Below are 20,458 nucleotides of genomic sequence, written 5' to 3' on the forward strand. Positions count from 1 at the left end.
GTTCTTGTTCTTGCTCGACCTAAAACAAAGTAGTAGAACCCCGCGCTGCTTGTGCGTGACAAGTGGCATAGGACGTGGCAACAGGAGAAGTGGCTACAGCCTTTGTTTTCCTTTATTATAGAAACAAGGGGCAAAAAGGAAAAGGCAAAAAAGGTGGTATTCACAATTATAATATATTTTCCCCTTTCCAGCTCAACGAACACCTCCATGTATTTAGCCCCAAGTTAGCGGAATTGAGTCAAGCAGCAGATCTCGCTGTGCCGCGACCAAACGTCCTCCCTCGCTTCAATTGCCCATTGCCGCCGCCTCCTAATCCCCTCCTCCTCCGGTGCTCGATGCTGCGACAGGTCAATTGTGTTGCAGCCGCGGCAGATTGTATCAAGGATGGGCCGCCACTCGTGTTGCCAGAAGCAGAAGCTCAAGAAGGGATTGTGGTCGCCAGAGGAGGATGAGAAGCTGGTCAGGTACATTACCAAGTATGGCCACGGCTGCTGGAGTGCGGTGCCAAAGCAAGCAGGTGCTCTTGTGAAACTGGAGAGAGAGAGAGAACGAGAGGCATTGACAAAATCTGGTTTCATGGTGGCTTGGCTTCCAGGGCTTCAGCGATGCGGGAAGAGCTGCCGGCTGAGATGGATCAACTACCTCAGGCCCGATCTGAAGCGAGGTGTCTTCTCCGCAACCGAGGAGAAGCTCATCATTGAGCTCCATGCTGTCCTCGGTAACAGGTGGTGCACCTTTCTCTTCCTAGTATGCATGCATATATGCCAATTCGTTGCTCATTACGAGCGTTGCCACAGATGGTCTCAAATCGCCACACAGTTGCCCGGGAGAACAGACAACGAGATAAAAAACTACTGGAACACTTGCATCAAGAAGAAGCTCAAGCAAATTGGCATCGATCCCAACACGCACAGGCCGCTGGATGAAGCGGGGCTGGCGGTGGCATCTACAGGTTCCGCATCGCCAGCCGCAAGCATGGACATGAACGTGAGTGTCGAGTGTAATTTGCATCACAGAACGACGACCTTGTACCCTTGCGCGTTTGAGGACATTCTTTTCAACCCCACTTCCACTACTCGATCCATTGGTGTTGGACGCCACCACCTGCTCAAGCTCCAAGCTCTCGAGGGAAGCAGCATCAGCAGCAGTAGCAGCAGCAGTAGTAACATTCACTTGACGGACTCTCTGGTGGAGAAATTCCTGGCGAGTGGGCTTGATCACACCAGGCAGCCATCTGCATCTTCCTACAGCTGTTACGACTCTGCGCTCATTTCCTCGTCCTACGACAACGAGCTGCACATGTTGCAAGGGCATGGGCCGGGGGATCAACGCCAGCCAGACCCATGTCTCTTCTCCTTCCTTGCAGCGGCTGAGGAAGGATTTGGGATGGTCAGTAGCAGGGGGGGGCTGGCGTACTACGGCGACTCTTTCAACTCCGGGGAAGCAGTAGCTGCTGCAGCAGCAGGAGCTGGCAGCAACACGGCGAGCAGCAGTAGCGCTACAGCCACGGGGGGCGAGGAGGTGGAAGCGGATGAGCACAGCAATGTGGTCCAGTGGTGTGAGCTAATGCCGGTGTCGTTCGCGGTGCACGAGTTTGAAAAATGTCATGATCAGGAGGTGGCGTTGAAACAAGAGGATCCGGGGCAGAGCCTGTGCTGGTCACAGCAAGCTGCAATGGGCATGGGCGTGGGCATGTGCATGTCTCCGGAACTGGAGCGGATTGCAGCGGTCATCGATGAGATGTAATCCCCATTTCCTGTGGTGTGTGTGTGTGTGGGTGGTGTGTGCGTGTGTGTGTTTGTATTTTTGGTATCTAAGGTCTATAGAAAGTGTGACAATGATACGAGGAATGTTGACCTGGCCGCAGGAATAGGATGTTGCCGTCCCTGACTCCTGCCCAACAAGCCAAATCCGCGAGAATGTTGGCATGATGGTGGCACTAACAGAGGCGGGATCCTTGTTTGTTGCCGTGCGGTGGAATGGACGGATGGGGCAAGGACGTGACAAGCCCCTCTTTGTTGTTTCTTGTGTCGCGCCCAGCAAGCGAAACAATGCGAGGAGCGACTTCCTAAGCTCCCGACCTCGCTTGTTCCGTGCCTCACGCTCTGGGCAGGGCTGAATCATGGCGACGCAACCGCGCAATGAGGCGCTGGAGCAGCGAATTGCGGCGGAGGTAATCGATCGCTTAGAAAATCCACGGCATGTAACAATCTCTCTTTCCGTGACGAATCCAATTCAGGGAAGCGAGCAAGCATATCATGCCATTGTCGTCCCAGCGTCAGATACGGGTGGTCCTGCTACCGGTAGAAGCCGTGTCCATCCACTTGCTTACATGGAAGGTAATGGCCGTTTCCTAGCCGCTGTGCGTGAAGGAGACATGCGTGTCTATGTGGTGACAGAGGCACAGGCATCATATGGTTATGGTACCGTATCTTGGAAGAAGAGGTTGGAAGGCTGGAGGCTACGAAAAGAAAGATATGAGATGATGACGGCTGAACCTTCTCATGCCAAAGCTGATGATGCCAGCGCCGAGAGCTTCTACTCACCAGACTTACCAGTGTATGCTTTACACTCCAATTCTGTGGCTATCAGCAGCATTTGTTGCTACTTGCAGAATGGACCAGGCAAGGCAACCGCTGTCGAGGAAGGTTCCTATTGCTTCGAGTTTGGTCAACCCTTACAGGATGGTCATTGTCATTCGGCTCGTAGCTCTGGCTTTCTACTTCCGCTTCCGCATTCTAAATCCAGTTGGCAATGCATATGGCTTGTGGCTGACATCAGTTGTGTGCGAGATTTGGTTCGCTCTCTCTTGGATAGCTCATCAACTTCCTAAATGGATCCCAGTTGTAAGGGAGACATACCTTGACCGCCTTGCCCTCAGGTATGTAAGACGATATCAGAGGTTTTGCTACGACTGATTGATGATTAAAAGGTATGAGAAACAAGGGCAGGTGTGCGGCCTGCCCGCGATAGATGTCTTGGTTGCGACGGAGGACCCGTTTAAGGACCCTCTTCTGGCCACAACCAACGCCGTCCTTTCCGTCCTCTCTGTTGATTACCCCGTCGAAAAGCTCTCGTGCTATGTCTCGGACGACAGCGCTGCCATGCTTACGTTTGAAGGCCTTTGCGAGACATCGGAATTTGCGAGAAAATGGGTGCCTTTCTGCAGGAGCTTTAACGTCGAGCCTCGTGCACCCCAAGTCTATTTTGCCCAGAAGATTGACTATGCCGACACCAAGTTTCAATCGTCTTTCGTCAAGGAGAGGCGGGCAATGAAGGCATGCATACTTTTTTTTTTTCATCTTTTGTTCTGGCTGAGTAATATTTCAGAGAGAGTACGAAGAGTTCAAAGTGAGAATCAATGCGTTGGTGGAGAAGGCTGCCAAAGTTCCTGAAGAAGGCTGGAGCATGCAAAATGGAACCCCATGGCCAGGAACCAACAGCCGAGACCATCCAGGCATGATACAGGTAATTATTATTGGAAAGAGCAGGTGTCTAGTTAAACTTGTTCGCAAATTCACAGGTGTTTCTTGGTCACAGCGGGGGACACGACAGCGACGGCAATGAGCTACCACGTCTTGTGTACGTCTCCCGAGAGAGACGCCCCGGATTCAAGCATCACAACAAGGCGGGAGCAATGAATGCTTTGGTGAAACCAATGTTTAAACTGTTTATATCACTCACTGATCACGCCTTGCTCCGTAAACAGGTGCGTGTGTCCGCCGTCTTGACAAACGCCCCGTATGTTGTGGACGTCAACTGCGCTGATTATGTCAACAACAGCCGCGCACTGCGTGAGGCAATGTGTCTTATGATGGACACAATGGTTGGGAAAAAGGCGTGCTTTGTGCAGTTTCCACAGAGATTCGGCAGCCATGACAATGAGCATGCTGTCTTCTTTGACGTGAGTTGGCGACCAGTTTCTCTTGTCTGGATTTCTGAGTTGCGCACGACTGTGTGACAGATAAATCTCAAAGGCTTGGATGGTATCCAGGGTCCCATGTATGTCGGGAGGGGATGCGTTTTCCGGCGACAGGCACTGTACGGCGTGTGTGCACCTGTGAGCGGCAAAGCGCGGCAGCGCTTGCATTGCCGGGTGGGGGACGAAGAAGGTGCGTGCCATTTTGCAAGTTTTTAGCACCTTATACAAACATTTGGACGCAGGTGACGAAAAAAGGTTGGAGAAGCGTTACGGGCAGTCACCGGTCTTTGTCGCGTCAACGAGGCAAGAAGCAGTTCCTAGTAGCCCCAACGATGACGGTAGCCTATCGACGTCGGCTCTTCTGAAAGAGGCAATTCACGTGATCAGCTGCGGCTACGAGGACAAGAGCGAGTGGGGGAAAGAGGTAAAGAGAGATGAAAATTGCTGGGAAAAGGCCTGACGCTTGCTTGGTCACAGGTTGGTTGGATTTACGGGGGAGGCGATTGTGTGGCCGGCATGTTGATGCATGCCAGGGGCTGGCGCTCCACATACTGCATGCCTCAGCGACCAGCATTCAAGAGTTGCGGGCTGCTGGACGTGGCAGGGAAATTGGAACAATTGCTGGTGCAATCTATGGCCAGCATGGAGCTTGTGTTGAGCAAGCACTGTCCACTGTGGTATGGCTATGGTGGTCGCCTCAAGCTGCTTCAGCGGCTGGCCTACCTCAGCAGCGCTTTCCATCCTCTAAACTCCATTCCACTCGTCGTCTATACCACACTGCCTGCCGTGTGCCTCTTGACTGGCAAGTTCATCCTTCCCGAGGTACGTGTGTCACGTTTGTGCCATTGTTTCATCCAACGCTCGCATGCAGTTGGGAAGGTCAGCCAGCCTGTTGCTCGTGACAGTGCTCTTGTGCATTGGTGCAAGTGCCATCCTGGAGATGCGGTGGAGTGGAGTGAGCGCGGAGGAATGGTGGCAAGACGAGCAGTTGTGGGTGATTGGAGGCGTCTCGTCGCACTTGGTTGCATTGTTCCAAGGCCTCGTCAAGGTTTTGGGTGGTGGTGACAGTTTCAGCTTTGAAGCCCCTACCTGCGTTTGTATCTCAACCGGAACCGGATGGAGCAGCCTTCTCGTCCCTCCCTTGACAATTCTGGTGATCAATATGGTAGGGGTGGCAGCTGGGCTGTCAGATACACTCAATAACGGCTACGAGTCATGGGGGCCACTGCTTGGCAAACTTCTGTTTGCCTTTTGGGTGATCTCGCACCTCTACCCATTCCTTAAGGCTACCATGGCTAGGCACAACCGCACACCCACAATCGTCATCGTATGGTCCATTCTGTTAGCATCCATCTTTTCGCTTCTCTGGGTGCGAATTAACCCTTTCATTCCCAAGCTGGTTGGTCCCAGCTTGGAGGAGTGCGGCATTAACTGCTGACTGCGCTTCACGCAGGGGTTTGCATAAGGTTGGAGAAGCGTGGCTATGGTCTCTTCCTGTAGCTCCTCCTGTGAAGAAAAACAAACCAGAGGGCACCTCGAGCTGCCGGGGCGATGGATTGAACGGGCGCTGTAAGATGCAACTTTTGTGCATTTCGTACGGGTAGCAATAAGGACGATCTGTGTCCATCGTGAGGCCTCCTCAGCTTTGTCTCCTGCTGGTTGTGTTACGGTATATCCAAGCGAGTGGTAACACCGGTAGCGTAGTAAGATTTTTGTGCGCAAGCCATGGCTTGAGACATTGGCGCAGCTTCAGGATGCCGCGGCATTGCAACCCTTTTACCCTAAAACTCCATGCAATGGAGGGGGGCTCGGAGGAGTCATCAGAGTTGGCGCAGCCCCTGCAGCTCGGCTTGGATGGCGATGGAGGCGAGGTGGAGGACTGTTTTGGTCCTGCAACAGAGGTGGCGTGGCAACCGAATGCGGCGCTGTGCCGAAACTTTGACAAGGTACGTGGTGGTGCCCGAGGACTCTGCTTTGATATCCGGTGCAGTTGAAGCTCCTTTACATCCAGTCCACGCAGCTCAATTTACGACTGCAAGCGACATGTGGAGTGCTGAGGAAAGAAAAGGTAAGGCGCTTTACCTCCTTTCATGCTCCCCGCTGTCTATAGGAAGAGATGGAGAAGAGATACTTCGCTGCTGCGGGTTTTGGAAGCGAGAGCGACAGGTGTACAGTTGCTCATTCTGTTTATTTACCTCCATCTGTGTCGTGTGTCAAGGCGTCCAGAAGATGCTGAATTGCAAGCCAGTCCGTCGCCTTTGCCCACATGCACTCGCTGACGTTTGTGTGTGTGCAGACGAGCGGAGGTTAACTCAACTTGAAGCATCCAAGAGAGCTCTCGAGGGGATGTAAGTCTCTTGCTCAATTGTTTCTCATGTCACTTTTTTGTGCTCCAGCAACGAGCCGGGAGGAATAGTAGGAGTCTGACCTGTATCCTATGCGCGCTGTGCTGTTAACACTAGTGTCAATCATGGCAGTGTAAGCATTGCGACGGTAGAGTGTCCGTTATTTCCGGGCTGGAGCAAGCGGTGCAGCAGTTGAAGTAATATCGCCCCTCGTCTGGTGAAAGTCTCACTCGTTTTTCCAGGGACCGTTTACACACATTCGAAGTGAAACACGACAACGTCTCGCAAATGGGAAAGTAACGGTGACGCAATCACGGACCGGTTCTCACATTGTGTGATACCAGGCAGGTGCAGGAAATGGAAGAGACCAGCGATGCGCTAGCCAGAGCTTGCCGTGAGGAGCAGAGGCAGAGGCAGATGTGTAAAGCCTTGGAAAGCGAAGTATGTGATCTTCGGGCTCTGCTTCGTGCCGTGGAGCAAACCAGTGCTGAAGCGGAACTCAGGCACCTGAACACAGTCAGTGCCCTCATAAAGGTGGTGTACACACGTGGAGCCTGTCACCCTCTTTGACTGCCTGAAGGATGCAGGAGAAAGAGGGCCTACATGAGGAGGTTGAAAACTTCCAGCACAAATGTAATGTGCTAGATGCAAGCTTTGGCAAAGTGCAAGAGGAGCTTCTGGACGTGAGCACGAGGCTAGAGGAATCACGAGCCAAGCTGGGAGAAGCCGTCTGTAAGAATAACGACTCACAGGCCGAAGCAGCTAGCTACAGGTGGACTTTTCCTTGATTTGTTCCAATATTTCAACGTTTTAGAGCAGAGTTGAACGAGATGAACTCCAAAGAAAGCTAGATTCGGCGAGAGGAGACATGGCAGAACTTGCGAAGTTCAGAGAACTGGATCATGTAAATACCGTGGAACAAGTGAAAGTACGTCTTGTGGCTCGGAGGTGCCTTTTTAAAAAACTTACATGCAGAGAAGCTGCGAGTCGTCGTGGCGGACGCAAGAGAACTCTTCTCAACAGAGGATATCCTCTTTGCGCCGCAAGATACATCAGCTGCAAGCGGTAATCCTTGTGACAGAGTTGGTCTATTTTGCAACTCTGACATCAGGTGTTTGCAGAAAGTCAAGCAGGCACACAAGCAAATGGCGAGGCTAACTTTTGATAGGAACGAGCTCCTGATCCAGCAGCAGGAGTACGAAGCGCAACTAAGTGCATTGCGACAGGTACCCTCTTGGCTACAAGTTTGCCTGCTGAAATGCTCCCGTTGCAGCACTCCTCCCGCATTCGAGCACCAGGCTTTCACCTCTCCTCACCCAAATCGAAACTCATCAGTGCGGAAATTAGTCAGGTTGCAGCACGTCAAGCTAGATACTTTGCCGATACCGCGCTGTGAATAATGTCCAAGAGGGAGCAGGCCTTTTGTCTCTTACACGCAGATAGTGATTGCAGGTGGTAGCAGACAAGAATGTGTTTTCGATTGTTTCATAGAGTTGAGCTAGAGTCAAATTTTATCCATTGTTAGACTCGTGCATGCAAAGTTCCCGCCACAAGCTAGATACTTTGCCGATACCGCGCTGTGAATAATGTCCAAGAGGGAGCAGGCACACGCAGATAGTGATTGCAGGTGGTAGCAGACAAGAATGTGTTTTCGATTGTTTCATAGAGTTGAGCTAGAGTCAAATTTTATCCATTGTTAGACTCGTGCATGCAAAGTTCCCGCCGCAAGCTAGATACTTTGCCGATACCGCGCTGTGAATAATGTCCAAGAGGGAGCAGGCACACGCAGATAGTGATTGCAGGTGGTAGCAGACAAGAATGTGTTTTCGATTGTTTCATAGAGTTGAGCTAGAGTCAAATTTTATCCATTGTTAGACTCGTGCATGCAAAGTTCCCGCCGCAAGCTAGATACTTTGCCGATACCGCGCTGTGAATAATGTCCAAGAGGGAGCAGGCACACGCAGATAGTGATTGCAGGTGGTAGCAGACAAGAATGTGTTTTCGATTGTTTCATAGAGTTGAGCTAGAGTCAAATTTTATCCATTGTTAGACTCGTGTATGCAAAGTTCCCGCCGCAAGCATTACAAAATACAGTTCTGAAAGAGAGAGAGAAAAAGGCTGGCCTCCACTATATGCTCCTATAATCAATCACTGTAACATCGTCTTCCGGCGCGTCAAGATCGTGATAGCTGCACGGCAGGGTTAGTTCAACAGAATTACGAAATGAGAAGAGAAACCTTCGCATGTGACGAGGGTCGTGCCTAACTGGAGGAACCATCTGCGGCGTCTCCAAAACACCCCGTCCCTTTCGTCCACGGTCACCACCATCAAATGAAGGATCAAATGGAGCGGGATGAAAAGGCTGCGGGCCGCCGCCGTGCTCTCTCCACATGCGCATGGTCACGTCAGGAGGGGCAGGGACAAATGGACCCAAGGGCCTGGCCACACAAGCTTGAGAAGGAATGCACACGAAAACAAGGAAACACTCACCCCGCGCCAGGCACAGGCATCAACACTGGAGGAGGTATTTCCGAACCAAATGCTCCCCCGTGAATGTTGGTCCCACCAAAAGGATCAAACATTGGCTGCTCCGATGACGCTGGTCCGGCCCCTTCATATGGATAATCTCCAGCCGGCGATTTATCCACGTCCTCGCCACGGCCTCGACTCCTATCCGAATTTCCCAACAGACCGGGCCTACGCCTGTGCAGCCTGCTGTCCCTCTGAAACAAATACCACCACGTTACGGACGTCATCTAGGCGAGGCTTACCTGGTTCGCTTGCACGGAGGCCACGCCAGGAGCATTAGGATCACTGTTTGGACACGTTTGGACATTAAACTCGGTAACTCGAGCATGGACGACGTACCTCATGTAGTTTTGATAGTAGAGCTCTCGTCGGAGTTTGGCCATGGACTCGTTTACAATCTCAGGATGCTTCAGCTTGAGATGCTTGTGTACAAATTCTGGTCCATGGAAAAGCTTCGAGCACCCAGTAGCCAAGCACCCATACTTCCATCCATACTTTTCGTCCCTTATTTTTCGTACGTAGGGTTCAAGCGCTTCTGACATAGACGCCTCCGACTTGTCCTTGCCAAGCATAGCTTCTACGGGATCCTGGCCCTGCAATCGTGCCTGCCATGTAGAGTCCAGCTTTTTTTCCCATTCAGCCCGTGCGTTGTCATCGCCTGCCTTCTCCTCCCCTCTGAGGTGTCGAAACCCTTTCGGCAGCTCACGTAGCTCCATCATTCCGTAGTAATCCAAACCGTGGACTCTCCACAGGTACGTGAGCATTACGTCCAGCAGTTCGATGCCCTCGAGACCCTTCACCTGGTTAGCCCCTCGAACTATAACAATAGGACCACCGGTTTCACTGCTCAAGTTCTGTTGCTCAGAAGAAAAGAGGATGTTTCCTTCTACACCCTTTTCAGTGTCCAGCTTTTTAACCAGCGCCTGCGCCTGTTCTATATCTATGGCCACCCTCTTTAAATCCGAGGAAGCGTGTTGTGCTCGTGGGATAGTATCCGCCTGACGGCCCCCCATTCTCTTGTCGTCGTCCGTTTCAACATCTGCGGTGGATCTGCTACCAGCAGCAGCAGCAGCCGCCGTCCTACACCAAGCAATGTCAGATACGAACGGGAACACCTCACCCGACTCACATGTCCAAACTTCCAGCCTGCAGCTCCAAAATAAAGTCCCGTGCACTAGACTTCGCAGTTTCAATCCTCCTGCAACCACGAGCGCACACGTCAACAATAACTCTAGATTCCTGAGATCATACCGAACCTAGCCATAAGGGAGTCCAGCCGCGACGGATCGTACTTCTCCCGTAGCCTGGACCCGACGAAATTTGTGAAACGGATAACAATTGACAAGTCACGCGACTTCGTACCAGTCTTCCTCCTTGTGCTGCTCGAAATAGGCTCGCTTCTGAGTGGAGACGTATTCCGCTTTGTATTCCTCATACCTGCACAGCTAAAAGGTGAGAAGCTGCTACGGAAGCGAGGCAAAGACCTGCGCTCGGCTTCAGCGGGAAGAATGTCGTCCTCTAGCTCCACGATAAACTGCTTGTAAGACAAGAGTCCGTCCCTGCGCGCAGCGCACGATTAGAAAAAAAGGAGCGGCAGAGTTAGGCGAGGGAGAAACCTGCGAGGGTAGGCATCACCATACATGCTTCGCCCGGACCACTCTGGAAAAACAAAAGGTGACTGAGCATGTGGAAAGGAAAGGGGAGTATGAGAGCCCACCATTAGAACGATGCCGGCCGTAGTCACCACCATAGCCTCTACCAAGAATACCATCCCTGGAGAAATGAGGCAAGCTGAGTAGCGCAAGAGCGGAAAGAAAAGGTCAAGTGAGTTACCTTCCGCCCTCATAACCTCCCCGGTCGTCATCCCGTCGAGAGCGCTTGTGGGCGGCAGGAGACCTGCGGGAGGGGGAATGGCGTCGGTCCCGGTGGGGCAAGGGAGGCGGGGACAGGCTCTTGCGCCGCTTGTTGTGCTTGTCGTGACGGCTTGCCTGCCTGCTCTCATCCTCACCTCGCCTCTTGCTGTCGCCTGCGTCGTCGGCAGCTCCCCCTTTGCGCCGCTCCGCGGTGTCCCTGGGGAGTGGCTCCGGAGGCAGATCCATGACATCCGCCATGGCCAGACTACTCTAGGGTAAGAGTGCGGGAGATTAGGGCTCAATATTAAGGCTCTAAGATTTTGGTCCAACGGGATTGATACATTTGAGTTGCCGCTCGGATATGGTGGGAGCATCTTATTTCGGGATCTTCCCGCATGGATGGATGGAAGGCTGTCCACGAGTTGAGCAAGACGCCTTTCAAGCCTGTTGCTGTCTGAGCGGCTGGAAACAAGAGTCGAAGAACTTGATCTCACAGAAAGTCCATTCCAAGCGTTGCACGCCACCTTTCTCGTCCCCGCCACCTTGTCCGTTTGAAGGCATTCATGTGATACGCGAGTGGAAGAAGGCAAGTCATTTACAGTGGAAGGTCTTCCCGTTGGAAGAGGCCATGCAACTCTCGGAGTTGACGCCCTGATACAGCGCTGATATGGACCAGGACTTTGTTGCGTCGAGATATTGTGTATTTCAAAACGCTTTCTTCTCGACGCAGCTCTACTTGGCGAGATGACTATGCCAAGAAGGTCCTCAATGTAAAAGACGCATGGAGGTCCTAAGAAGCGCATGAGAGAAAGGCAGAGAATGGGATGAGGCCCTACCTTTCCACCTTGCTCCTGCTGTAGCCGCTGAGAAACGAGAGTGAACTGCTGGAGAAGTCTCTCCATGGATGTGTAACTGGGAAGCTTGCCATGGTCTGAAAGAAGGGACAACAAGAGGGTGAGGGGCGATGGCAGGGAAAGCAGCCGCTTGCCTAGGAGCGCCCGATTCAGCATGTCTGCGATGTTCTGCCTGTAGTCCACACTGAGCAACGAGAACAAGGGCGACGTCTCTGGTTCCGAGTATGCCAGTAATGCCATGCAGTCCTGTCACCCTGGGCTCAACGCCTATCAAGGACAAACGGTTCAAGCTACCTGGAGTTTATCGACGTAGTGCTTCTCCTTCCCAAAAGGCGTTAGCTCTCGCTGTGCAAACTCCAGAGCACCTATGCTGGAGGTAGATAAACAAAAGAAGGACGAGAGAAGCGAAAGAAGAAGCTTACGCGTTTCTGGACCGCACGAGCTCTATAAAGTGGAGAGTGAGGAGATCGAAGTGCAAGTCCTTGTTGTCTAGTAAGAGGCCTGGAGCGACTCCATTGGTGAGATCAATAGCCTTGAGTGGCTCCCCTCCCATAACGTGGTTATAGATTGCTGCGCGGGCACCAGCGTGAGTACGAGAGGAGCAAGTGGGGCTGGGGATGCCTTACGCTTTCTCCTGTCGATGTCCATGGAGAAGTCAGCAGAGCAATTCATTTCCGTGGACGCTATGAAAGCCTCGGCTGTTTCTTTGAAGCAATTGTGGACCAGGTAGCCGAGCAGGACTTTTTTGACATCGTTGTCATCAACCTTCTGCAGCAGCGAGGAGTTAATAGCGCAGCTCGAGCCCTAGGCTAATCGAGAGGGCTTACCACGTTCTCCACATCCATGACCGCGCCGCGCCGCGCCGCGCCTTTCCCCCCTTCCACACAACCTAAAAATTGCTCTACTTAGGTAACAAAAATCTTTGGCATTTTTTACACACAAGGCGCAGATATTCAAATCGATGGAACAACCTTTGGCCCCCTGTAGTTCCCCCTGTGAACCACAAACTCGCTCGAAGGTCTGAACTCCTGGAGGTGAACGGGATGCGCCTCGGCGCTGTCCGTGGCTTCTGCACGCAAGTAACTGCAAGGGTTGGTTGCAAGGCGTACGTGTTTTCTTATGGAGGAGAGACCCACCTGGGGAGGTGGCGGCGGCCAGGCGGTAGTAGACGCAAGGGCGGCCGGCAGTGGTGTTGTATGGCGGCGCGAGGACGTCCAGAACCGCGCAGGAGGTGACCGCCGTGAAGGAGTGGATGTTGCCCCCGGACGTCGGGTACAGGACGGCGGTGTCACAGGGCGCCACCAGTACATGGTCCTTGACGGGCATCGCTAATCTGGCTGGGGGGACATTACATGTAAGCTTGGAAATCGCAGATTGCCCTTACGTGTGGAGGAGGCCGTGTGGTCCGAGGGATCTACCCAGTCGTACGACTTGACGTGCATGGAGCCATAGATCAGCTTGCTCAGCACGGTCATACCCGGATGGTTGTGGAGAGGAAGGGCTGCCGACTGCGGCAGGCAAAAGATTCCCATCTGTGCTACCACCATCACGGCTTAGCTTGCTCAACCAACAGCGCGTCTCAACGACTTACAGAGAACTTGTTGCACTCGTAGAGATGCAAGTAAGTGATTGCCGGGGCGGCCGATTCCGGTGGCTGGTCGGTGGAGCGCCCATTTCTCTGGCAATTGTCCTCTTGGAGGCCGAGATCGGAGCACTTGATGTCGTCTGGGAGCGGGGCAAGGCAGTAAAATCAAGGCGCAGCAGTGTGAGCAGCTTACCCAGAACAGCGCGTACCCGTGCAACAGCTTCGGGGGCTGACACGCCTTGGACGCACGAGAAGGAGGCCTTGCACACCTCGTACAGCTTCTGGACGGCCGTCATGGCCGTCATGGCGGCGACCGCGCGAGGATGCGAGTGCCCTAAGCTGCTTACTTTTCCATGAATTCCACTGCTTTGCCTCTTCAGGCTACATTCCGGGAGGTAAACTCTTTATGTTTTATGTTTTAGGGCGGATCTGACAACGTGGCGGTGGTGGCGGCTCCGCCCAGCCGCCAATTCTCCCTCCCCTCGCTCTCTCGGTCGTGGCGAGTTCGATACCCATTGGCACCAGATTGTTCTAGAAGCATTTCATGGAATATTCCCAGGGTATAAAGGAGACTGTGCTGTATGCGTGCTAGGGTTTGGGTCATTTCAAGGGTAGGTAGCCATGGCGGTGACCGATTCAAGCTCGAGCAAGGCAGAGTCTTCGGATCCGTATGTGCTTCTTTTCACTTGAATCGTTTTGATCTCCTTGCCTTTCTGGCCGCAGGAAGGGTTCGAAGCGAGACTATTCCACTGCCATCCTGGAGCGCAAGAAAGCCCCAAATAGGCTCGTTGTCGACGAAGCAACCAACGATGACAACTCGGTTGTGGCTCTGCATCCAGAGACCATGGAAAAGCTACAGCTGTTCAGGGGGGATACCGTGCTCATCAAGGTATGTGGCTTTTGTTTGCCTCCCTCCTTCCTGACGCCGGGGCACAAATCTCCGAAAATTTCAGGGCAAGAAGCGCAAAGACACTGTCTGTATTGTTCTGGCAGACGACAGCTGCGAGGAGCCTAAAATCCGTATGAACAAGGTGGTCCGAACAAACTTGCGGGTGAGGCTCGGTGATGTGGTTTCTGTGCATCAATGCGCGGATGTCAAGTATGGGAAGCGAGTTCATATCCTTCCCGTCGACGATACAATCGAGGGGCTCACTGGGAATCTGTTTGATGCGTACCTCAAGCGTAAGTTTTGGTACACGTTTGTGACAGCTCCTCACTAACAGCTTGGCCTGTGCAGCATACTTTTTGGAAGCTTACCGGCCTGTCCGCAAGGCTGATCTCTTCCTTGTGCGCGGTGGCATGAGGAGTGTGGAGTTCAAGGTTGTAGAGACTGATCCCGGCGAGTATTGCATAGTTGCACCGGACACGGAAATCTTCTGCGAGGGCGATCCTATCAAGCGCGAGGATGAGGAGAGGCTTGATGAAGTTGGTTACGATGATGTTGGTGGGGTGCGGAAGCAGATGGCCCAAATACGTGAGTTGGTGGAGCTTCCCCTCAGGCACCCGCAGCTGTTCAAGTCGATTGGTGTCAAGCCTCCCAAGGGAATCCTGCTCTACGGGCCTCCAGGGTCTGGCAAGACCTTGATTGCCAGGGCCGTGGCAAATGAAACGGGGGCCTTTTTCTTTCTCATCAATGGTCCTGAGATCATGTCGAAGCTGGCTGGGGAGAGCGAAAGTAACTTGCGCAAGGCGTTTGAAGAGGCGGAGAAGAACGCTCCATCGATCATATTCATTGACGAGATAGATTCGATTGCACCTAAGAGGGAGAAAACGCAAGGAGAAGTAGAGCGCCGAATCGTGTCCCAGCTGCTGACTCTGATGGACGGTTTGAAGAGCAGATCCCACGTTATTGTCATGGGAGCAACTAACAGGCCTAACAGCATCGACCCGGCTCTGAGGAGGTTTGGTCGTTTTGATCGGGAGATAGATATCGGTGTTCCCGACGAGGTTGGCCGGTTGGAAGTTCTCCGCATCCATACCAAGAACATGAAGCTCGCGGAAGACGTAAGAAACGTATTTGGTATTGATAAACTTACAACTGGCATTTGCTTCTGCAGGTGGATTTGGAGAAAATTTCTCACAATACGCACGGCTTCGTTGGCGCGGACCTTGCTGCCCTATGCACCGAGGCGGCCCTGCAGTGCATCCGTGAAAAGATGGACGTGATTGATCTTGAAGACGAGACTATCGATGCCGAAGTTCTCAGCTCAATGGCCGTAACGAACGAGCACTTTCAGACAGCTTTGGGAACGAGCAACCCTTCTGCACTCCGTGAGACGGTACGTGTGTCATCTGTTATTCTAGGACACTAGTAATAATGTGTTCCTTGTAGGTGGTTGAAGTGCCTAATGTTTCCTGGGAAGACATTGGTGGTCTTGAGAACGTCAAGAGGGAGCTTCAAGAGGTGGGTGTTTGTTATGAGCTGGATGCGGCTGATTCCTTATGCCGGTATTTGTGCAGACTGTGCAATATCCAGTTGAGCATCCGGAGAAGTTTGAGAAGTTTGGGATGTCGCCGTCCAAGGGAGTCTTGTTCTATGGGCCTCCTGGATGTGGAAAGACCTTGCTTGCGAAAGCAATCGCAAACGAATGTCAGGCAAACTTCATTAGTGTCAAGGGTCCAGAGCTGCTAACCATGTGGTTTGGGGAGAGCGAGGCCAATGTTCGCGACGTGTTTGACAAAGCTAGGCAATCAGCTCCTTGCGTGCTCTTCTTCGACGAGCTAGATTCCATTGCGACACAAGTAAGCGGTTTCCGGTCTTGTTATGGTTTTATCTAATACGCAAGTTGGTTCCTGCAGCGTGGTAGCAGCGTTGGTGACGCAGGTGGTGCAGCCGATAGAGTTTTGAATCAGCTGCTGACTGAAATGGATGGGATGAACGCTAAGAAGACGGTGTTCATTATTGGTGCGACAAACAGACCCGACATTATTGATCCTGCTCTACTTCGTCCCGGTCGACTGGATCAACTTATCTACATTCCTCTTCCGGATGAGGCATCCAGGCTGAAGATCTTCCAAGCCGCGCTTCGCAAGTCGCCGCTGTCCAAGGATGTGGACCTCGAGGCTCTTGGGAGGTATACTCAAGGTTTCAGTGGAGCTGACATCACCGAGATCTGCCAGCGTGCTTGCAAGTATGCCATCAGGGAGAACATAGAACAGGTACGTTCCCTGTTCATGGAGTTTGGTTTTCTGTGTTTGAACGAGAAGCCTTTCCAGGACATTGAGAAGGAGAGGAGGAGAGCAGACAACCCAGAGGCTATGGACGAGGACGAAGTTGATGAAATAGCGGAGATCAGGCCCGCTCACTTTGAGGAGGCTATGAAGTTCGCGCGAAGAAGTGTGAGCGACGCCGACATCCGGAAGTACCAGGCGTTTGCCCAGACTCTGCAGCAGTCTCGGGGATTTGGATCCGAGTTTCGTTTCCCAGACCGTCCAGCAGCTGCAGGCGGCGACTCTGCTTTTGCCACTGCTGCTGCAGAAGACGATGACCTCTACAACTGATGGAAAAATTCTCGTGAACGAAGTGATGATTTGTGAGTGGAAAACAGTCCTGAACGGTTTCAGGTGAGGAGGAGCACGAGCGGGATGATGGCGACGAGGGAGAAGGTGGCGAGGAATGAAGAGAGCTTGAGAAGCAAGTGGAGGGCGGGCGGTAGAAGCGAGACGAGGACGAGGGCGAGCACGAGGAGCAGCGAGAGGCGCTGGGAGGGAGGCATGGTAGCATTTAGGGCTTGTCCACGTGGCAAAAAGAGGAGGCGTGGTAACCGACTGGCAACAAGGCGAGAGGTTTAAGCGTGTTAGATCGAATGTCATGGAGCTTGCGAGCAACGTAATCAAGGACCGATTGGCGTCGCTGGGCATCTCCTTGGCACCCGTGGCCGCGGACAAGACGGCACCGGACGTGCTGCTGGTTGCCAGGAGAGCTGCCCACAGCTCTTGCCGCGATGTGGTGCGAGTACTGGCGCACTCGAGCGTGCTCAAGGAGTGTGACTCCTTCCGGGAATGGTTCATCGACTACGACGTGCGCATGGCGGAGGAGCGGCGGCGCAAGGCGCTTGTAGCGGACATGGTGCAGAGTGTGATGAGGAATGTGGAGGAGGAGGCGAAAGTGAGGCAGGCAATCTCCAGCATGCTGGAGGGCGTCATGACCAACGTGATTGAGCTCCACAAAGGCGACGAGGAGGAGGAAGCAGCGCACGGAGAGGAAGCGGCAGAGCGTAGGCCTGACATCGCGGCGGCGGCGCCAGAGGAGGAGGTGGAGATGCAGCGGTATATAGTCATAGAGAAGCTCGAGTGGACAGCCCCTGTCCTGCACGCCATTCTGGAATGGCTGTATACGCGCTGCTGCCACATCGATGTGGAGCATCTGTGGGCAGTGTACGAGGCGGCGGACAAGATGGTGCTGAGCAGCTTGAGCGGAGCCATCCGCGACTACAGCAGTCCGCATTACCTCCGGTACGCACTGGACAAGGAGGAGGATCGTAAGGCCCTCCTCAGGCTGTGCTTCAAGGCGCGGTGCGCGGAGCTTGGGAGCCTGCGAGTGCTGTGCGAGAGCCTGTCCCGCTCGCCCATCTCCTCCTCCTTCTGCATGCTCCTCCACACGGCAGCCATCTCGTACAGGCGGCCATCCTTTCTGCCCGAGGGCCTCTACACCATGTCGGGGCATCCCGTCTGCTGTCTCAAGGAGGCCGAGCCGCTGGAGCCTCTCAAGCCGTACATCACCCTCGTCCGGGAGTCGGGCTGCCGCTTCCGCAGGAGAAAGGTGGCGGCAGCGGCAGCGGCAGCGAGCGGAGGAGTGGCGTCGGCCAAGATGAAGGACGTGGAGTGGCGGATCATGGACCTGGGCAGCAATGCTGCTCGATGCTGCCACACCTTGTTCCGCTACTCGGCGGAGGTAAGCTTCGAGGCGGCCACAAAGGCTGGCATGCTGGTGAAGCCGGTGCGCAAGGAGACGTTTAGCCTGAGGATGGTGACGGGCTCCATGGTGAGCAGCATCATCAAGTGCGCGCTGGGCAAGGCCATCCCAGCCGCGGAGCTCAAGGTCAAGGAGGAGAGGGGATCGGGCTACTACATCCGCGGCCCCAGCTACTGCTTCTCGCTGCTGCTCCAGGGCGAGCCCTCCATGATCCTGGTGGGTGCCAAGGCCATCCCCCATGACATGATCGGCCGTGCGGCACTGCGGATCAGGAATCCCTCGGAGCGCACCTTTGCCAGATTCCTTCCCGCCATGAGGTCCTTCGGCGTCGACTTTGAGGCCAACACGCTCTACATCATCAAGCCGCTGCACAGCATCATCCGCATTCTCGAGTTTGTGGCGGGCGTCAGCCGCGAGGCCTTCACCCCGCTCGAGTTCGAGAGGCATGTGGTGGAAGTTGTCGAGGCCACGGATCCTTTTTAACCACAAAAGCAATACAAGTACACACCACCTTGCTTTGCTTAGAGCAGCCCCCGGCGGCGCTTGTAGTCGTTGACCGTGAGCGTGAGGCTGTGGCGCCGGCCGTCGTCGGCGTCGACGCGCACACCGTAGTGAGCTTCCATCTTCCGCTTCCGCTCCATGAAGGCCATGGCTGCTCCCTGCCCGCCTTTGAAGCGCTCCAGTGCGGCCAACGATATGGGCAAGTCGAAGTCGTGCAGGCTAAACATCTTGGAGAACTGGCGTCCCATCAGGCGGCCATTGCCAGCCTTGGTCAGCTCCTGCAAAAAGCCCGCCCCGTCTTTGCCCGCCTTATCACCCCCGATGGCTTCGCTGTGCTCCTCCGCTGCGGTCTTTGGAGCGTCCGACTTGTAGTAGTTTTGTGACCTTGTCCACCTCCGGGAGAAGGGATCGTAGCCCGCCTCGCCCATCTTGGCCGCTGGCTTGAGTTCCGACGCGTTTTTAAAGTTTTCAAACCTGTTCCTCCGGTTCATCATCTCGATACGTTCCGCCTTTTCATTCTTGGTTTGCTGCTTGGACGCCAGAGACTCGAGCTCCTTGAGCTTCTCGTGCAGCCGCTCTATCTGCTCCTGGTCTCCCTTGCCTTCAGCGACGCTCAGGTCCTTCATCACTCTTTCCTTTTCCAGCGCCAAGTTGGACGGCCTCGCCGATGCCATCTTCTTCTCCTGCAGCATCTGCTTCACTGCTGCAGCCGAGTAGACGAAGGAGGCGATCTTCTCCAGGGCCTCGGCCTTGTCCCTCACCGCCGACTTGCTGATGCCGGGAGAGTCCGACTTGGCCACCTCCGCCTTCCATGCATCGATCTCGTCGTCTGTAGGGGCCTGGTCGGATGCTCGAACCATCTGCCAGCGAGCCGCCGAGGAGTCGTCCCCCCACGTACAGTTGAGATACTTGTGCGTGGTGCGGTTTTCAAACTTGTAGGGCTTGTCCGGCTCCGTAGCATCCACATTCTTCACGAGGCACAGGCGGTACATGCTTGTGCCGCTGTTGGACATGCCGATGCCAATGCGCACGAAGCATCCCACGATCACCTCCTCAAAAAACGGCTCCATGAACCACTTTGACAGCTTGGACCTCCGGATGGTGATCTTCCTGATGTCCTCGTTGTCGGGCAGGCTCACTCGCCCCCCCCGCTCGTCGTCGTCGTCATCCGAAGGTACGTCGCTGCGGTTGGATTCTCCTCGGCTGCTCTCCTCGTCGTCGTCGTCTTCGGAATCAGCATCAGAATTGGAGCTGGGGCTGGCGCTACGGCGGGGCGGAGGAGCAGCCGCACCACCTGCAACATTCTCCCGTCTCTTCCTCTGCTGGTGCTGGTGCTGGTGCTGATGCTGCTGCTGCTGCTGTAGCTGGCTCGCATCCTGCGACCTCTGCCTCTTGGCCACCAGCTCGCTCAGAGCGTTGGTCTTGGAGGTTTTGGTGGTTTCCCTGCCCGAGGACCTCATCCGGGACGAGGGTGGCCCGTCCCTCTTCCGCTCCTCCTCTGCAATGCGCGCCTCGGTCGACTTCTTGAGGCTATAGTTGTCTCGCTTCTCCGACCTCTCGTGCAGGATCATCTCCCTCTCCAGCTCCGTCATCGCCTCCAGCTTCCGCTTGTCCTCGTCGTCCTTGTACAGATCACTCCCAAACGACAGGTCGCTCCCAGAGCCCTCGTCCCTGTCCCCGCCATCAAACCTCTTCTTGAGTGGCATCTTGGAGCCGCCCTTGCCCTTTTTGTCGTAGTCGTCTTCATCCTCCTCCTCGTCCTCGTCAGAGCTGGAGCTGGAGCCTCTCCTGGAGCTCCTCTTACCATCTCTCTTGCTGGCGGCGCCGCTGCTAGCGTTCGTGTTGCTGCCGCTCTTGCGACCAGCAGCGGCCAGGAGCATGTGCTCCAGATCGAGGGCGTCGTCCGCCATGGCCACTCCTCTGACCTAATACTAAGATGAGCTCAAAAGAGCTC

At 54.2% G+C, this 20,458-nt stretch overlaps 6 protein-coding genes and 1 pseudogene across 10 annotated transcripts; 4 read left to right on the plus strand and 3 right to left on the minus strand.

The window, feature by feature from the left end:
* Positions 1-226: 226 nt before the first annotated feature.
* Positions 227-1,836, plus strand: LOC9651490 (transcription factor MYB41). 2 transcript variants are annotated; one of them, XM_002968588.2, is made up of 3 exons: positions 228-517; positions 596-725; positions 798-1,836. In XM_002968588.2, exons 1-3 carry the CDS (start codon positions 385-387, stop codon positions 1,744-1,746), a joined length of 1,212 nt encoding a protein of 403 aa, XP_002968634.2. In that variant the 5' UTR covers positions 228-384; the 3' UTR covers positions 1,747-1,836. The 2 variants fall into 2 exon arrangements, with proteins under 2 accessions (XP_024529571.1, XP_002968634.2); XM_024673803.1 differs by having other exon boundaries at positions 227-725.
* A 286-nt stretch (positions 1,837-2,122) lies between these two features.
* Positions 2,123-5,360, plus strand: LOC9650746 (annotated as a pseudogene).
* A 94-nt stretch (positions 5,361-5,454) lies between these two features.
* LOC9650747 lies at positions 5,455-7,219 on the plus strand. Its single transcript, XM_024673769.1, has 7 exons — positions 5,455-5,990; positions 6,219-6,270; positions 6,319-6,337; positions 6,400-6,464; positions 6,510-6,563; positions 6,612-6,801; positions 6,855-7,219. Exons 1-7 carry the CDS (start codon positions 5,714-5,716, stop codon positions 7,053-7,055), a joined length of 858 nt encoding a protein of 285 aa, XP_024529537.1. The 5' UTR covers positions 5,455-5,713; the 3' UTR covers positions 7,056-7,219.
* A 722-nt stretch (positions 7,220-7,941) lies between these two features.
* On the minus strand, positions 7,942-12,417 carry LOC9650748 (serrate RNA effector molecule). 4 transcript variants are annotated; one of them, XM_002968868.2, is made up of 12 exons: positions 10,630-11,006; positions 10,514-10,569; positions 10,413-10,455; positions 10,281-10,355; positions 10,159-10,233; positions 10,053-10,100; positions 9,926-9,994; positions 9,136-9,876; positions 9,039-9,081; positions 8,758-8,990; positions 8,505-8,705; positions 7,942-8,456 (listed from the first exon to the last, which is right to left on the minus strand). In XM_002968868.2, exons 1-12 carry the CDS (start codon positions 10,905-10,907, stop codon positions 8,396-8,398), a joined length of 1,923 nt encoding a protein of 640 aa, XP_002968914.2. In that variant the 5' UTR covers positions 10,908-11,006; the 3' UTR covers positions 7,942-8,395. The 4 variants fall into 4 exon arrangements, with proteins under 4 accessions (XP_002968914.2, XP_024529533.1, XP_024529532.1 ...); XM_024673764.1 differs by lacking the exons at positions 7,942-8,456; positions 8,505-8,705; positions 8,758-8,990; ... (2 more) ...; positions 9,926-9,994; positions 10,053-10,100 and adding exons at positions 11,638-11,749; positions 11,798-11,873; positions 11,926-12,073; positions 12,130-12,271; positions 12,331-12,404 and having other exon boundaries at positions 10,154-10,233; positions 10,630-11,580; XM_024673765.1 differs by lacking the exons at positions 10,159-10,233; positions 10,281-10,355; positions 10,413-10,455; positions 10,514-10,569; positions 10,630-11,006 and having other exon boundaries at positions 10,048-10,095.
* LOC9651492 (plant cysteine oxidase 4) lies at positions 12,409-13,535 on the minus strand. The gene is made up of 5 exons (XM_024673770.1): positions 13,282-13,535; positions 13,095-13,228; positions 12,888-13,035; positions 12,640-12,840; positions 12,409-12,572 (listed from the first exon to the last, which is right to left on the minus strand). The coding sequence occupies exons 1-5, from the start codon at positions 13,391-13,393 to the stop codon at positions 12,457-12,459; spliced, it is 711 nt and encodes a 236-aa protein (XP_024529538.1). The 5' UTR covers positions 13,394-13,535; the 3' UTR covers positions 12,409-12,456.
* A 101-nt stretch (positions 13,536-13,636) lies between these two features.
* Positions 13,637-16,633, plus strand: LOC9651493 (cell division cycle protein 48 homolog). The gene is made up of 9 exons (XM_002968591.2): positions 13,637-13,756; positions 13,812-13,977; positions 14,042-14,270; positions 14,326-15,092; positions 15,146-15,367; positions 15,421-15,492; positions 15,549-15,830; positions 15,888-16,247; positions 16,305-16,633. Exons 1-9 carry the CDS (start codon positions 13,710-13,712, stop codon positions 16,587-16,589), a joined length of 2,430 nt encoding a protein of 809 aa, XP_002968637.1. The 5' UTR covers positions 13,637-13,709; the 3' UTR covers positions 16,590-16,633.
* Positions 16,634-18,454: 1,821 nt separating this feature from the next.
* LOC9650750 (protein RTF1 homolog) lies at positions 18,455-20,456 on the minus strand. Its single transcript, XM_002968871.2, has one exon. It carries the CDS (start codon positions 20,412-20,414, stop codon positions 18,525-18,527), a length of 1,890 nt encoding a protein of 629 aa, XP_002968917.2. The 5' UTR covers positions 20,415-20,456; the 3' UTR covers positions 18,455-18,524.
* Between the last annotated feature and the right edge of the window lie 2 nt (positions 20,457-20,458).

Source organism: Selaginella moellendorffii, unplaced genomic scaffold, assembly GCF_000143415.4.
Source record: "Selaginella moellendorffii unplaced genomic scaffold, v1.0 SELMOscaffold_11, whole genome shotgun sequence".
Taxonomy (NCBI): Eukaryota; Viridiplantae; Streptophyta; class Lycopodiopsida; order Selaginellales; family Selaginellaceae; genus Selaginella; species Selaginella moellendorffii.

What these genes read in the sequence shown, in the direction of transcription:
- LOC9651492 (XM_024673770.1), bottom strand. Translation starts at nt 13,393, where the DNA reads ATGACGGCCATGACGGCCGTCCAGAAGCTGTACGAGGTGTGCAAGGCC. An exon ending in ACGGGTACGCGCTGTTCTGG is followed by an intron (nt 13,229 to 13,281) that starts GTAAGCTGCTCA and finishes CCCCGCTCCCAG; the next exon opens with ACGACATCAAGTGCTCCGAT. An exon ending in GGCCGCCGCCACCTCCCCAG is followed by an intron (nt 12,573 to 12,639) that starts GTGGGTCTCTCC and finishes ACTTGCGTGCAG; the next exon opens with AAGCCACGGACAGCGCCGAG.
- LOC9651490 (XM_024673803.1), top strand. Translation starts at nt 385, where the DNA reads ATGGGCCGCCACTCGTGTTGCCAGAAGCAGAAGCTCAAGAAGGGATTG. An exon ending in CATGCTGTCCTCGGTAACAG is followed by an intron (nt 726 to 797) that starts GTGGTGCACCTT and finishes GCGTTGCCACAG; the next exon opens with ATGGTCTCAAATCGCCACAC.
- LOC9650748 (XM_002968868.2), bottom strand. Translation starts at nt 10,907, where the DNA reads ATGGCGGATGTCATGGATCTGCCTCCGGAGCCACTCCCCAGGGACACC. An exon ending in CCCGCTGAAGCCGAGCGCAG is followed by an intron (nt 10,234 to 10,280) that starts GTCTTTGCCTCG and finishes TTAGCTGTGCAG; the next exon opens with GTATGAGGAATACAAAGCGG. An exon ending in TACTATCAAAACTACATGAG is followed by an intron (nt 9,082 to 9,135) that starts GTACGTCGTCCA and finishes GTGTCCAAACAG; the next exon opens with TGATCCTAATGCTCCTGGCG.
- LOC9651493 (XM_002968591.2), top strand. Translation starts at nt 13,710, where the DNA reads ATGGCGGTGACCGATTCAAGCTCGAGCAAGGCAGAGTCTTCGGATCC. An exon ending in TCAAGAGGGAGCTTCAAGAG is followed by an intron (nt 15,493 to 15,548) that starts GTGGGTGTTTGT and finishes GTATTTGTGCAG; the next exon opens with ACTGTGCAATATCCAGTTGA. An exon ending in TCAGGGAGAACATAGAACAG is followed by an intron (nt 16,248 to 16,304) that starts GTACGTTCCCTG and finishes AAGCCTTTCCAG; the next exon opens with GACATTGAGAAGGAGAGGAG.
- LOC9650747 (XM_024673769.1), top strand. Translation starts at nt 5,714, where the DNA reads ATGCAATGGAGGGGGGCTCGGAGGAGTCATCAGAGTTGGCGCAGCCCC. An exon ending in CAAGCGGTGCAGCAGTTGAA is followed by an intron (nt 6,465 to 6,509) that starts GTAATATCGCCC and finishes TCGTTTTTCCAG; the next exon opens with GGACCGTTTACACACATTCG. An exon ending in AACGTCTCGCAAATGGGAAA is followed by an intron (nt 6,564 to 6,611) that starts GTAACGGTGACG and finishes GTGTGATACCAG; the next exon opens with GCAGGTGCAGGAAATGGAAG.
- LOC9650750 (XM_002968871.2), bottom strand. Translation starts at nt 20,414, where the DNA reads ATGGCGGACGACGCCCTCGATCTGGAGCACATGCTCCTGGCCGCTGCT.